Source organism: Oxyura jamaicensis, chromosome 21, assembly GCF_011077185.1.
Source record: "Oxyura jamaicensis isolate SHBP4307 breed ruddy duck chromosome 21, BPBGC_Ojam_1.0, whole genome shotgun sequence".
Taxonomy (NCBI): domain Eukaryota; kingdom Metazoa; phylum Chordata; class Aves; order Anseriformes; family Anatidae; genus Oxyura; species Oxyura jamaicensis.
In genome coordinates, this window is record NC_048913.1 from 4858395 (window position 1) to 4874981 (window position 16587).

The following is a 16587-nucleotide window of genomic DNA, read 5'->3' on the forward strand; positions in this document are numbered from 1 at the left end:
TGTTTGCAAGGGCTTTGATTCGAGCCCTGCTGTTTGTTATCGAAAATGTGGAAATCTCAGTGACTTTTTCTTTGGTTTCTGTGTGAAGGACTGAGAAGATGCAACAAAAGAGGCGTCCCTTTGATGTTACTGACATTGTGAAGAAGCCATTGAGGGAGAGACTCTCAAATTTGATGTCTTCTAAATGCACATTTACGTGTTCTGTAACAGAGAGTACAAGTTACATTAGCGGTAACATCCTCCCTCTCTCACATAGGGCTCAACCGACAGTGATCTCGAACCATTTAGATGTATACTCTGCAGAACAAGAGAGGTGATTCATTTAGAGTACATTGGGTGGGCAGTGTGCTACATCTCCTGCCTCTCTTGGGCCACAGAAATTCCCCATGATTCCGGTGAAAAGTCCAGAATCACGTTTGCTGTGGTTTTGTAGCTTGAGAATTATTGATAAATTGGAACAGACTTTTTTTCTTCCTGGGAAGTTGTGTGCGCTCCAAAATATTAGTTGTAGGCTTAATTTTAAGAAATAATTAGAATGTCATGAGCTTAATGGTATCTCTTCACTTGGCTATCTGACAGTAACTACGTAATGTAAAAGAGCCGTTAAAAATGGCTTTGCAAAATTAACTCCTATTGCTCAGTGAGTGGGTTTTGAGTCATATCTGCCTTGTTTACTGTCAAAATAATATTTCCATTCCTGGTAGCATTGAAAAACCAATATGATTACAGCAAAGTGGGTTGAAGTCTATTCTGGAAGATGATGCTAAAATAGTCAGTTATATTCTGAGTCCTGAAATTGTTAACCTTAGTGACGGGCAAAAAACCCACACATCCTAAGTCTGACTTGTAAATTTAAGAATTTCTTTATCATGTTTTTTAAGTGAAAGTAAATGTAGAGTACTAAAGGAAAGTCACCTTTGTAGCTGCAATCTAAGCACAGACATTGAAGATCTGAGATAAGACTGCTTGCTTGGCTTTGGGCAAGTTACCTGTTCTCAGCTTGCCTGTCTGTAAAATGGGTTTAATTACCACTTTCACATCATCAACATAGTTAGATTTATCTTAACTATGTTCATGAACTGCTTTGATATGCTTGTTTTGTAATTGTTGATGCTGCAGCGTGTGTGATTTTCGGAGTTGCTTGCTGCAGGAAGAGCCACACTTTGCAGAGAATTTACTTTCATCGATTGTGTATGGGAGGGGAGAGCTGCAAACCTGAGAATGTCAGGGTGTCACGGCTTGGGCAGATTGCGTGCAATCCTAATCCAGCCCTGCAGCTTTGACCTTTGAAGCAAGCTTCACCTTGAGACAGTAGAAGAAATCTGTGTTCGTTTGTATAAAAAAATTTTTGCTATAGAAAGAATTCTCTCTTCACAGTCATGCAGCCCAGGGTTTCGCCACAGTCTTCCTGGAGCAAGTGAAGGAATTCAGTTCCTGATCTACTGTGTGGATGGACCTGGTATTCTAAGTCTAAAGAGACAGCCTTCTCTCTTGGGGCTAAAACAAGGAGTGTAATTAGGTTAATCTGTGTTGCTCTTCTGCTGAAATCTATCTCAGACCTAACGATACTTTCCTGTTAGGAAAGATAAAATAAGTTCCTGTATGAGATAATTCTCTAGGTTCTCTGAGACAACGTTCCTACCCTGTTTAAAACTATCTATTGGGTGCCCACAAACCTGAATTCCCATTATTTATTTTTCTGCTACGCATGGCTCTCTTAATTTTAATTTGGAGGGCTGTCATTCTTTCCTTAGCTAAAAGGGAAATTTAGTCTTTGGTTCATTCTTTCCGATAGAGCCTAGTCCAGGCGAGACTCCACTCCCCTAGGAGGAGAGCAGAGAATTCATTCTCAATGAAATCTGAGGCTCTCTTAAGTAAAAGCTGTTGACTTTGTCATACTGTGCAAATGTGCATTGCTTTTAGCAAGACAATAAAGGGTAAATGGGGTGATCTCTGCTCCTGTGGAGAGGTCGGGTGGTTACATTACACAATCTTCTAGAGCATCTTGCAGCAAATACATGGGTTATATTAAAAGTTGCAATCATATCATTTTTTAAAAGTAAATTGCTGACCTTATGCAGTGGAATCAGCTTTATTGAATTTCGCCAAAAATGCGTTTATAATCCCCCCCCTGCCCCCGCATACACATGATATTCATGTCCTTGCTGCCCATGTGGAAATGTCCCTTTTTATGGTGATAAAATTAAATTTGTCTTTGTCTCTGCCTTGCCTCACCTTTTAAGATTCCATCCTTAAGAGACACCGGTGGATATCTGTACCAGAGAATGAAGATGGGCAATATCTCTGCATGGGTGGCTGGCTGATCGCAAGCCAACTGCCACGGAACAAATAAATAAGCTTTTCACATTTAGAGGACAAATAAAGTTGAGGACAGGTGTAGTATGGGTATTTTTTCTAGGAGAGTTGTGGCCTTAGCATAGGTAACAATTTGTTTTTACTTAGAAGTACTTAGTCCTTGCTTCTAGATTTTTTCTAATCGCCATGCAATACAAAATGTAAAATCCACAAATAGATCTTGTGCTACCCAGGTAATACACGTTATGTGTCTTTCTTCATTAATAACTAAGTATAAAGCCCTCTAGTCTGTGGCCACCTGCAGCCCCGTCTCTGAATTCAGTGGAGAGAAAACAATACCAAAAAAAAAAAAAAGTGTTTTGCAGCATGCTCAAGAATTTAACAAATATGCATTTCATATTTGTATACCACTTTGCAAATTCAAAGTACTCTACAAATATTAACTGACTAAGCCTTGCAGAACCTTTTGTGGAATGGCAAGATGATAAGATTCATTTCATGTCCTTCTGTTTACATTATCTCTTCTTGGTTAGACCTTTATGTTCTCCCAGCAATTTGCAAACTCCAGACTTTAGCGGGAAGCAGAGGACTTACCAAACCCATTCTAGATGAGGGAAACTGAGTCAGAGGTATTAGGAACAGTTAGAGCCGAGATAATCCCGACTCCAGATAGATAACCATGCTGTGCTACACTGCGTGGTGAACTGATATTGCATTTTCAGTAAAATTACTCAAAACACTCCCATGTTTATCCTCTCCAGGCCCCAGCTGCTTTGGGGTGGGGGGGTGGGGGGGTGGAGCTGGTTGTATTCAACAAAACCAATGCAAACCATCCAAGTTAGATGGAGGGGCAGGCTGGCCTCTGTGGCACTAGCACGTCTCCTTCCTCCAGCATCTCTCCCAGCCTGTCTTTATTTAAAAGGTAAGCTGCTTGGAGGTGCAGGGTATCAATACCATTGCTCCTGCACTTCAAGTAACCAGGAGAATGCAGCTGTTAAACTCAGAAATATAAAATCCATGTTTAAAAGATGACTCTGTATGTGTTTAAAAAAGAGAGCGAGAGAGAATTCAAGGGAACCAAAAAATAGCAGCTTCCATTACTGTAATTAAACGGCAGCATTTAACCTATCAGGCCGTTGCGTGTATGTGAGAGACGAGCAGGGAGCTGCATTTGAAATGATCACCGGCTTCCTTGGGGGATAGAGTAGTTAAATAATTTGTTTGTGAGGTGTGAGTTCAGTGTCGGGTAAAGCAAGTGCGTGTGTGTGTGTGTGTGTGTGTGTGTGTGTGTGTGCAGCCCAGAAGCTGGGGCTGGCGCTGTGCAAATGGAGAATACCCAGGAGGGTGGCGGCACCGGCGCCTGCCCCGTCGGTTTGAACGCAAGCTGCCCCTGCCCAGTGGTCCGGGTACCTGCAGGGTCAGGGCCTCCCCTGGCCCCAGGTGCTCTCAGAAAGGGAGAGCTCGTTTCACTTGCCTCCTGAGACAGGCCAGAGTAGCAGTAAAAGAAAAACGTGGAGGAAATCGGAGCCCTTTTGATGAACTTCATCTGCTGTGGTGGGTGCAAAGGGTAATCAGCTGTTCTGGCCGGTCGTGGGCCTGGCACTGAGGGACACAGGGACTGCTGTCCCTCAGGGACCAAGGCTGAAGCTGCTGCACAGAGATCTGCCCCTAAATGCCACCTCGGAGAGCACCTTCCCCTGCAGCAGCGTGCCAGTGAGGCCTGGCCTGAACCCTGTACCTTGGGGCTGTAGTTTGCAGATTTAGATGGAGAGACAGGGATCTGCAAAGCGTGTCCTTGGCCCTTCATTGCTCACCCCTGACTCTGTGAGTAGCTCCTTGTAATGATATTGATTCCTGTTTTGGCATTCTGGAGAGGAGACACATTCTTAGGTAGTGCCCAGAAGGTCATATCTTCCCATGTTTCTTCACTCTCTTTTTATTTGTGAGGTGATTCCTTTGTTTAGGGGATCCCCTGACCCTGGAGCTCCAACAGGTATCCACATAGAGTATGAGCTGATACTAGTCACAAGCTTTTTAGCTGCTCCAGCTGCCTCACCTACTGATCTGACTTGTGTAATATTGCAGTAACATGCCCACAAATGTTTAATCTTCCCTCCAGTTTCTGTGCAAATTCTGTGTAGCCACTCCTGTTTTACTCCTGGGCTGGAACTTCAGTGAGACACTGGAAGAGAGCAGTCTTCAAAAACTGTACTTTGAGATTCCTATTTTGAACATTCAACCCCAGTGACTGGATTTTGAGGGCAATGCTTGTGCAAAGGCAGACCAGAAATGCCTTGTATTTTAGCAACCAGCCAAAGCAAAGCACAAGTTCAGGTACGTGCATAGATTGATGTGAGGTGGAAATCCAGAAGGGTTACCAAAGATGATCTGCGAGCAGAAAAAAAGTCTAAACTTGTTACTTGAATAAGTTACAAATGCCTTACATAGCTCAAATGCACATAATGTATGTATAGATTCTCAAAACCATCAGTTATGCTTTGTACATGATAATTGTCCTGTCAGTCTCCTACGTTGTACAAAGGATGTTGTGTAATATTATTCCTGTTTTACAAATGTAGAAACTGAGGTAGATGGAGGTTAAGTGACCTACCCAAGGTCAATAGCAAGGCTGGGAATAGAACCCAAATGTGTAGAGGCTTTTTATTATACTAATAAGGAAACTCTGGAGGTGTGTTTGGCATGGTAATCGGAACCCTAGAGAACTAGAAGCAGTTAGTATGTTCTGTGCATGTCCTGAGGGAGCAATGATGAAACTCCTTTTGTACCTTACCACTCCAGTTCTCCGTGTGTGGTCACCATAGTTTTTCCACCACTTAACCTCGTTATTTTTAGTATTGTTAGCATTAGTTGTCCTTTGGGCGTTTTATCCAGACTCCTTTAATTTTCTCCAGAACTCTGAAGAGCTGCTGAAGGCACATGGGGAGAAAAAAAATAACAATAAACAATCCAAAAGATGAAAAATGAGCTTTTGAAACTATTCTGCTCTTTTGTTGACTTGTCCCCTAATGTTTTTTTGTCTTCGCTCTTCTTTTATCGTGAAGGTCCCTGCTTGAATGTATAATCTTGGTTTCTTAAAAGTTCATTTGCTATTGTTCCTTTCTTCTCCACCCAAGATTAACATCCTGTATGATGACATAGATGGTTGTTGTCTAAATGGACGCAGTGTAACCAACAAAATTGTGAAGGGTGGGTGGAGAAATATTTATACAGTTGTGTTAAAAATTACAAAGTAGGTTTGCCTTTTAAACAGAAGGTATTTCAACACTTATTGGCAGCATCAGCCTTTAATTTTACAGGTGGCTAGCTTTGTAGTAGCATTCAGCAAACAATATTTTAATGGCATGTAAAAAAATTTCTCTAAAACAAAAGAAAGAAGAACGAGGGTGATTTATAATCTGTAATGAATACTTGCTGACATGTCTTTTTATAATAGTGTGCTGGTGTCTGTGTCTTTCTGGGGGAAATGCAAACCGGATTTACCTGAAACGTTTGTGCCATAATAATCAAATATGTAGTACTTAGATGTATTTTTCTTAATTGTGCTTATCTTCTCAGTGCTGTGATACCTGACTCCTAGGTGTCTAACATTGATTCCACTTCATAGAAACTGGGTTACAGGAGCAAAGTCACTCAATGAGGTTGTGAAGAAAATGTCTGTCAGAAAAAGTACTTAGATTGCTGTGTTTATGGCTACTCACCTGGTGTTATTTTCTTTACATTTCCATATATTTTCTCATTCATACTTCCATATATTTGTCCATTTTCTTAGGAACATGCAGCTGTAGGTACTGTTCTCAGTGCTCCTTAGAGCAACACTTTCAGACAAAGGGCACAGAAGTATTGTGCTGCATATTCAGCATTGCCATTCTGTGCCTTCTTCAAAAGCTAAAAGTTCGTTAAGTATACACTCTGTATGATTTTTCATGTGATCAGTCCAGACTAATGGGTTTGTTCTGTTCCTTTCTAAAGCTAAAAGTTTTAAAAGTAGAAGGGGAAGTAAATAACATCAAGGCAAGTGGCTCCTTACACTGCAGTTCGTCTTAGTCTGTAGAGGGTACTCTGATGGGTATTGTCTAAGGTAAGAAATGTGCAGATGCACTTGTTAGTGGGTGTTTGGGGCAATCAGTTGTTCCAGACTAATGTAAAGAACTGGGAATGGTGCATCAGGACAGATTTTCTCATTCTTTTATATAAAATGAGGTCATCCTTCAGATATCATGACAGATCTGGTTAAAGAATTCCTTACAGTAGCTTGAACATGCTGTTCTCTTACACAGTTACTTTCTTTTGAACTAAGAGTTGGGGAAAAAAGTCTGGTTCTAGAATTACCCACCAGTCTGTTCTAGTAATAACAAATCAGCAGTGGCTTCTTATCTGGAGTTATTCCACATTACGGCCAGTTTTCTAGGTCAAATCTAATAGGGGCCATACTTGGGCTTGTGCTCCTGAAAGGCTTGGTGCTTCTTTGCTGCGATAACAAAGATGTTGGGGTTGCAGCTGTCTGGTTGCCTTCAGATCTTCCACTCTGGCTCCTTCTCCTTCAGTGCCAGAATTCTTGTGACATGCTAGTTCAAGTTGTTTCATTTGAGTTGGAAATACAGTTTAAAATTGGAGTTCTGAAGGCAGATCAAAACCAAACCTCTTATACTGCCAGGTTTTACCTTACCTGAATTTAAGACAACCTCTTGCTTTCCCCTTAAAACGCTCCTAAAGATACTATCATAGATCAAAGAGTAGCCAAAGGCCAATCGTTTTGTTACTATTGCTCAACAAGCTGTTTAACAAAATATTTTTCTTTCACATAAAGTAAATGTATATGAATCACAAATGTTTTCTGAGATTGCTATTTTTAAAATCTGCAGTAAGTTTTCTTAATAAAGTCTGGTTACTAGGTTTTTGAAGTGCTGTCTTCCAAACTCTTCTACTTTTGGAAATGAACCTGTAGAAGAAATACGTATCTTTTCACGTTTATAGAATGCTTTTTGTTGTAGTTTTTCAATTTAATAGAAGGGAAGTTTCATAGACCTGCTGTGTACTGTGGTTAAGTTGCTTCATTTATGCATGCAGTGTTCTTCCTTCCAGCCTGTCCTTCATTCACATGAACTGTTGAGGCTTTGGGTCTGGCTGCCTTCTACTCTGTTTCTGCACAGTGCCTGGTGCAGTGAATGCCTTTTGGAGCCTCTAAGGAGTATTATAATATACCAGTAATGAGGATCAGGAACCATCACCATGAGACTTGTTTCTCTGCAGGAATAGCAGCAAGCATTTGCAGATCACAGGCTGGGGTATGCTTGGAAACTTACCTGTTTGGTGTATCTAATGTTTGTTTTCTCTGAATGCAGAGCTTTATTTCTAGGGAGGTTGTCAGTTGTGGTAACAAATTATGACAGCACTATGGTTACTAGAGTAGCGTCTCTTCCATTATCTGGATTTTCTGCCCTATGTAGGCTTCTTTTAAACAAATGACAGAGCTTTGGTAATATTCCATTCCTGATAAATTACCCCAGAATTGGCATCTTGGCACGGAGTCTTCAAAGCCTTCAAACCCCGAGGTAGATATTCATTTAAAATCATTTACAATATGCAGAGGTTTTTGTTCTCCACGTAGTATTCTTATGTCCTGTGCTGGCTGAATTGGATGTCCTGCATTCCCATGTTACAGCAGTGGCTTCCAGCTTAGCCCCATGTGCTGTCTCTTCATCACTAGTGTGTCGCAGGGAGGTGCAGACATCTTCTACCACTGTCCACTCAAGAGGCTTTCTATCAGATACTGTTTTTCTGCTTGTATGATGATAGAAAGGAAAGGCTGCAGGCAAGAGACCTGTAGATGATGATAAAAGGAAATTTCCCCCTATTTTTAGAAGGAGAGATCTGTATTTATGTTACAGAAAGACTCATTTCTTCTCTCTTTTTTGCTGATCGTGGTATTCCTAGAATGGCTATGTAATAGGTCTTTGGAAGAAGCTACCCAGGACTGAAGTTTCACTGTGTTTTTGCATGTCCTAGTTACACAGGAATTTAACTGGGCTGTGTAACAAAACTTCTGGTCCTGCAGTTCAGGTTTCTGAGGATTTCTGGACATGTCCTCTTTGATTTAGAGTCGAGTTGCTGGCTGCCCTTTTTGTCATTTGAACTTTCTGTGAAGCAAAAATTGTGCCTGTTGAATTATGCTGTCTGCTAGTTGAAGGTTTATTGTAGATTAATTCAAAAATGAGGCGTCCAAATCCTGTTAAGGCTGTGATAGTACTGCATCTAACAGGACTTCTGCATTTCAGAGTCCTGGGTCTGAGTCCCATTATCCAGCGATTTTGTCCTGCATGTTGTTCCTCATACTCTCCTCTTGGTGCTTTGGCCCCTGAAATACACACTGTAGTACTGGGAACAGAGATAACATACTTCATATGAGCAAGGAGCAAAGAGCTTTCTCTACGTTAGAAGGGGAAGACCTGACCTCTCTTACTGCAAGTGAAACTGTATCTTCCCTGCCTCGAAACTACCAGTGAAATACATTTTGCACTGACTTATAATGCTGTGATTTATGCTGTGATATGCTTTGTGATATTACAACGTCCTTTTGCCTTTGTGTTTGATTTTTTTCCCCCTAATAAATTTTAGTGGGTATGTTGTCAGTGAACGGGGGTATTTACCCTAAATGCCCATAGGAAAATGAGGCATTCTCCCCGCTCTCTGTTGCACAGAGTCCTGTGCATTCTTTTTTTCCTCCCATTAATCTTACTGCATTTTTTTCTATACCTTTCCTCCTCCGTTTGAAACAGTATTAACAAGGGAGATAGTTTTAAATAAGAAACAACCGGAGGGAGACATTTCTCTCTTGGGTGCGTGCACATAACATGTAACGCACACACAGAAGAGTGACCAGAAGCAACTTTTTCTTTGTATATTTTGAACTTCTCAAATACAGAAAACTGAGAAGAAAAGTTGTCGCACTTGTTCCTGTTTTTTCCATTCCAAAACATGCTAAGCAAGCAGGTTGCCCTTTCTTATTCAGAGTGGAAATACTTTGATCCAGTTTTCTGAAGACAATACTCATTTCAGGAGAATATTTAATCAGTAGAAAATAGGGAGGATTTAGTTTGTTTGTTTAGTATTTAACCAAGTGAATAAGGCAGATTAGGGGAGGGGGGGGGGACTGGACCCATAAACAAGGTGATATATAATATTTTTTTTCGTTCTCCTTTTAAATAAATACCGATCAGCTTTATGTTCGGAGACAATAGGAGCCGTTGGCTTAAATTTGCAGTTTACTGTATTTATGGCTGTAATATCAAGGTGCTGCCGTCGTAATTTCATGCCCCAATGAGAAGAGCAAGGTCGAAGCAAATGCTTCCATCGGCATCTGCTAACACACTAACTCATAAACAAGGCCCGGCTGGATCAGGTGGCACGGAATAATACAGGCTAATGAAATACAGCACAGCTTTCCATTACTGTTAGTTTTTACAGTGTCGTCATTACGTGTAATTTATGTTTAAAAAATTCAATTTTATACAAGGCTCTGGGAAATAGGGGTCTGCAGGTCACCCGACGACTTTTAACGGCTCTGAGAGTCCTTATTGCACTCTACTGTTCCAACAAAATGTTAATAATAAATAAAAAAATTCCTCTTTTACTTTTTCTCTGGTTTGCATATCTTGCTCTGTCCTTTTAATTACAAGTGGCCTGAGGAGAGTTTGGGGCTCTGGATGATGTCGGGAGTTATCCTCTTTAGTGATGCTCCCGCAGGGGGGTTACTATCTGCTTGCTTTTCTTTTGTCTATCAATCACCTGGGGTCCTGTAAATGGAGTAAACACAGCTGAGGAGAGGGAGATACTTAACAACCTCTCTCCCAAACCCTCACCCTCTGACATTGCCCTCCTCTCCTCCATTACACTTCATTTTATTATAGACTCCAAAAAGCCTGGCCAGGAAGAGAAACTGCTGCCAGGCTTATTTATTTATTTATATTTGTAATGCCAAAATACTTTCTTGTTTTTAACCTTTTCTTTCCTGGTTGGCTCAATGTAATTCTTAGCACTGTATCGTCGGTTAGGTTTCCCCCCCCTCATTTTAGTGCAGTATTGCTGAGGTTAGGGCACCTTTATCAGTTCTAAATGCTGCCTAGGCACCCTGATGTATTTAATGTAAGTATAATAAGCGTGTAATGTTTCTTAAAGATTGGAACTGCAGAATTAGCAGTCTCCTAGCTGAATAAAGCTGCAAGAATCCAAAGCCCTTTCAGTAACTTTTGAAATGATTTCTATTTTTGCATTTTTCTGCCAGACAATTGAGACGACTCATTCTCACTTTGATGTTTGGGTTCCTTTCCCCAGTGTTTGAGTTGGAAGAGCAGCAGTAGGATGTTTACATTCAAATAAAGTGTCTTAGTGTAAATGAAGGGTAAAAAAAAATAAATCAGTGATGTTTCTGAGACCTTTGGTTTCATTAGAAGGTTAGGCTGGGGTTGGCCTTGTGAAAGCCCCCTGAACACAGACGTGTGGAAGAAAATGGAGCAGGAGCCTATCTATACCTTCTGACCCTTTTGAAATGTGTTAAACTAAGCACAGGATAGACCATAGGATTAACATTTGACAAAACGAGTCACCCAGCACTGCGTGCAGCTGACTGAACAGGTGGAATCATTAGTCTGGATCAGATCCCAGAAGGTTTTTATGATGATTCTTTTAAAATGTGGCCGTGTTCTTTCTGAGCAGGGTTGACACCGTGGCTTCCAGGAACAGGAGCGTAATGTCGTTTCAGGATGTCTACGGTCGGTCTTCCTTTTAGTCATGTGCTTCTCTGCCCAAACCTGGTGCAGACCTACAGTTTGCTGTAGCTAAACAAGTTGTCCAGATCTGGTTTGTTTTCTTCTGAATAGGAAGGGTGTGCATGTGTGGGGTGAACAACAGAAAACCCACCCTGCCTGTCTCTGCAGAAGGGTAGGTGTGATGATTGCTCCAGGGCAGGCTGTCAGAGCCGTAATAAAGCTGGAAAAGCACAAAAGGAACTTCATTCTTACCACCACCTTCCTCTATTATGGCAGAATACTTTCTTCCTTACCAGAAATTTTCTCCTTAAAACGAATGCTGCCTTCAGCTTGGAAAAATGTTGCATGAATTACTGGATTGAGCAAAGCAAGGGAGAATAATGTACTAAAAGATATGCTCAGTGGATGGGAAAAAGAGTTGTTGCTCACATCTCCTGAGTTTTAGTTTCTGACTGGGTCAGAGGCTTGGTTCTGCCCTTGGAGCACATCTCAAATCTGCATGTCTCACTTCCTCATCTGCAGGTACGGATAACAGTACTCCTCTGCTTCAGAGTGGTCATAGGAGGAAAATATTTTCATGTACACAAGGCCCTGGAATTAAAAAGGACTTGTAAGAGGACTTAAATGGACAGTCAAGTCTTAAATGTTCTTGGGTAAAGGAGCTTTTTGTACAACAAAGGTGCAGGCACCAAGAGATGTTTCTGACAACCCATTTTATTCCCTGACCTGCTCCGATTCTCTGTTTGACTACAATTTACAGAGGCTGAGTGATCCCTGAAAATTGAGTGGCAGCAGTGACAATCACAAAAGAGGGTCAGCAAGAACCTTTGAATGCAAAACAATCGTGGGTGCTGGATAATTCAAATCAACACCCCGAAGCCTGCGAAGGAAATTTTAAGGCTTTGTGAAAATTATGACTAATTCTTTGCTAAGGCTGTGGCACTGAAGAGAAATGAGATGGATGGTTGGGGGAAGGGAATAGGTTTGCATTCTGTAGGGCTGTGAAGACAGCTTCCTTGCATCCTTCTCCTCAGCTCAGTCCTTGCTCAGTACCCTCTGCGGTTAGATTATTCCTTGCAGATAGCAATCAACTGGAAGGAAGTGTGTGTCTAATTTGCATGAGATTATTTAAAACAAAAAAAAAGGTCTGCATTAGTCAGGGTGATGGTAAACAACGCAAAGAGATGCCTTTTATAATATAGCCGTGGCTCAGCTTTCAAAGCCAAATATAATTCACTTACAATTGGCAGTTTCCTTTATTGTTCCTTTTAACCTTTTGCATTCTGCATGGTCTTGATCTTGCTGAAACTCTAGAAGAACTAAAACGTTTGTTTTCCAAAGTGTTGAGAAAATGGATTTAGAGCAATTCTTCTGTTAAACTGAGGTCATTTTCTTGACATACCTATTTGAGAGAGGATTATATTAGACACAAAGCTCCAGTTCTCATAGCACTGCTTTTGCGTCCAAGGGAAGTGGTATTATTTTGGGGTTACCATCTTCCTACTAGATTAATATAACGAGTGGAACAGGGATACTTTTTCATGTAATACGTGATAAAATAAAGCAAGGCGAGATATTGGAACAGATGACTCTTTGAGCGGGTTTAGAAATACTCACTTTTCCATGCAATTAATACATCAAGGTTGAATAATCTAGGGCATAGAAAACTCACTCAGACCGTATGCATACGTGTGTATAGGCAGTGAATCTGAAAAAATAAAATCCAAAGGGAATTTTGATGAGTTAGTTATAAATGCCCAAGGACAGTCTTAGAATATCTTTTACATTTTTGTTAGTGGGTGTGAGAAATGACAGCCATGAAGACGAGTATATTTCTGAATCCACAGATGCCTCGGTGCAGTGCAGGCTTACTCCATATGTATGCTTGAGGAATCAGCTCCGGGAGATTATTCCCTTGATGCTTGGAGGCCAAGATGACAGGGCCTTAAAAACATCTTGTTCAGGTGAATAAAAAGGAAGTGTTTCAAGGTGACGGCGCTCCCGGTCTTGTGTGATAATTAAGAAGGGAGGTAGTTGTGATGTTCTATTTTATGATGGCATTAGTACGACAAACAAGACCACTTCACAAGGCAGAAAAGTCCAGGGAGGTAATAACATTTTTTACTCGTTCTGCTTTGCACAGGCTTCATACTGGGGACTCAAATGTGAAAGGTTTCCCATTGTTCTATTATTCACATGGGCTTTTTCTTCACCGTGTAGCAGGGTTTTAATAGAAACAGAGATATTTGAGTGTCACTAGTTGGCAAGACCAGAATAATCCTAGAAGTGATTTTTTTTTCTTTTATCTGTGAAAGATTTTAGTGTTTTTCTCAAGTAGGGTGAGAATCGAAGGGGGCAGTATGGTTGGGAAGCAGTGAGTATTATTTCCTGCTCTTTTTGCAGAATGAGTAAAGGATCCCGCATAACCTCCATACTTTCCTAAATGCTAAATATTTTCAGATTTGCAATCTTTGCATGGACAAAATGCCCCCATTCTAGTGGGAGCCACATTTACAGCCAGCAGCTGATACTGTCTTGTATGTCTGGCTCCATCTTTATGAAATTCCATAGTTGCTAGTGATCTGCAGTGTTGGCATCTGTTTATGCTTTCTCCTATATTGGATAATTAGGAGCTGGTTAAAACCGCTTCTTTCTTATTAGGATTTCTCTTTTTAACATGGATTAGACACCATAAATATTGTTTTTGTGACTAGAACAGTAGGCTGAGTTGATGCGTTCATGTGCCTTTTATTACTTTCACTGCAAGTCCATTCTATTCTGTGTGGTTTGGGTTCCTTACTGTTTGAGGCATGCATCAAATAAAAGTCAAGGGGTGATTTCATCAGACTGCAGAACCAGGGAAGAGGAACTTCAGATTTCTGGTACAGTTTCTGACACTGGCAATGTTCTATGATGTTAGAGAAATCACCTAACCTCTGTGCATCGGTATCAGCTCTGTACAGTGGACAGAACAGTAGTTAACTCACAAGAACAGGGGAAAAAAAGCTAACAGTTATAAAGGCTTCTGAAGATCAGAAGCACTGTGTTAGTGCTGTGTTATATTGAATAACAGTTCTGAGACAGCCTTGAATATTAATTCCTGGCAATACTGTTTGTGCTATGGATTATTCTGTCTAGACCCCCAGTATGCAGTAAAGTTTAAGATGGTGAAAAAAATAATAATTTTGAGGCTTTGGTAATATGCCCAGAAACCTGGCCATTTTCTAGATTGCATCTCCCCGTGTTGCTGAGGAGCTAAGTGTTTTAAAGGCTGAAGTTCAGAAATTTCATCTGCCAGCAGTACTTCATGGACTTCGAGTGGAGGTGCTGGAGGGAAAGTATTCCTCCACTGCTGTCACGCTCGTACCATTTTCTTTGCCGTGCTCAATCCCTGCAACAACCACGTGAGAATCAAGCGGTCTGTCTCTTCTTTTCTAAATCTCATCCCTTAAATCCATATCCACACTGCCAGGCTCTGAATGCTTCTGTGTACACGCTGCATGTGTAGTAGAAGGTCCTGAATCACTTCAGATGTTCCTCATAGCAGGGACACTGGCTTTCTATCTGCTTCTGTGCAGGAGAATAACAGACAAATAATACCCAGCTCTCCTGCCCCACATCATGGTTGCCATCTGAGTACCGAATTCTTTTTCTAGAGGATGTTTTCTCCTCTTGGAAAAAATAATCCAGCTGTGCTTCTTTCTTCACAGATGCTGGTCATCATGAATCCCTTAGCTGCTTTTCTTTTCCCCCTTGTTGGCCAAATCCTTTCCATATGTTGTGGCCAATTACAGATGGTCATCCTGGCATTTCCTGATGGCAGGAGGGACTGCACCAACGTGTACCATGTGTGCGGTGTGACTACAGCTCTGCGTGAAATAAAAACCAGGCTGCCCTAGGGCAATCTAATCAGGCAGCAGTAGGCCGGGGCAATGCTAAGCTGAAAGTTTGGGCTTGGCCTTGTTTTGATCTGTTTTGTTATAGTTTTATTTCCTCCTTGCATTCTGTGTCCCATTCATACTAATCACAGTCAGTCCTGATTTTTTCTTTTTATTTCTGCATTTGTCATAAAATAAAGCAAATTATTCCCGTCTTCGGAAACGATCTAGACTAATTAGTCGTCTAACCCAATAATTAGTTTTTTGTTTCCCTGTCTGTTTTCATGCATTATTGTTAGTTTTTTCCCCTCTTTTTTTTTTTTACACCATTACAGATTAAAATGAGCCACATTTGCAGTTGATGGTATCTTTTTTTCGGGGGAAGAATGGAGAATTGCAATAGAAAGCTACTTCAAAAGCAGCAATAAACTCAAGGATAAATTAAGGAAATTGAATGAGCCACATTTGGAAGCAGCGTTGAGGCTAATATTCTGTCGCTTAAGGTTAAATTGCAACAGAGAAAGAGAGAGGGAGAGATTCCAGTGAATCCAAAATTGGGGAGGCAGTACTGCTCAAGTCGGTGCCAAAATTCTTTGCAGCTTGAAAGGGTTCTGCCTGGCTTGAGAATTTAATTACGCGTGCATCAAGTGGGTAAAGGTGCTAAACTGATCTCATTTCCTCTGCTCCCCCAGGCCTGACAGATGAAGAAATTGACCTGGCTTTCCAGCAGTCGGGCACCAGCACTGATGAGCCGCAGTCCCCAGGTCCTTCTCCACAGCTGGTGCCAGCTCAGCCCGCTCACCCCGTGGTGTACAGTAAGTAACCCCTTGGAAAACATCTGGTCACGGTGCTTTCTGCAGTGATTTCTGCAAAAATTTCACACGTTTCTGTGCCAGATCCTAGATTTCAATTCCAATAATACCGTAACTTTTGTCAGAATCAGACACCGAATGTTACTTTGAATGTACACCGTAGCTGTTGATGCCTGTGATAAGATGGAGCCACAAGACCATATTACACAAGGAAAATTTGATACAAATGATCGTGGTCTACGAACAAGCATCATAAATACTAGCCTATGACACCTCTTGGCATGAAGGGTTATAGTCAATAGAAATTAGCTTATGACTTGCTGTAAGGACTTGAAAAAGCATTTAGCTAGTGTAGGACTCAGTTTTCCCTTCTAAAACTAAGGGTCATACTTCCCTTCATCAATAGGGCTTTCTAATATTTAGATCATTAATGTATGATAGAGATGATAGATTCTTGGATAGAAGGTGATGTAAAAGTGCAGTGTTATTACATCTTCAGGTATTACAACAGTGGAGTCTGTTCAATAAACTATTTGCTGCACATCATCACGAGATTTTGTATCTTAGAAGACTTAATTTCTTAACTAGCCAAGCAACCGATCAGTTAATGTTGAACAGTTAAGTGAAAGAGTTGTATTTTCAGCACAAACAACAAACCAGAATATAATGTCTTCAGGACTTAGTCTGTGACTTCCCATGTGTCTGGCGCAATGAGTTTTAAGAGTGCTGTCTGGTTATAAATAATAATAAACAGTTAGTAGCGATGCTTATTTTTAACAGGATTTCTATCTTCAG

The 16587-nt window shown here is 41.0% G+C and overlaps 1 protein-coding gene across 2 annotated transcripts in view; it reads left to right on the plus strand.

Annotated features, from left to right (window-relative positions):
* PEX14 (peroxisomal biogenesis factor 14) overlaps positions 1-16587 on the plus strand; it is a 77613-nt gene that overhangs the window by 43535 nt on the left and 17491 nt on the right. For both annotated transcript variants that reach the window (XM_035344661.1, XM_035344662.1), the window contains one exon: positions 15673-15795. In XM_035344661.1, the coding sequence (XP_035200552.1) occupies positions 15673-15795 (123 nt within the window). The remainder of the gene's footprint in view (positions 1-15672; positions 15796-16587) is intronic.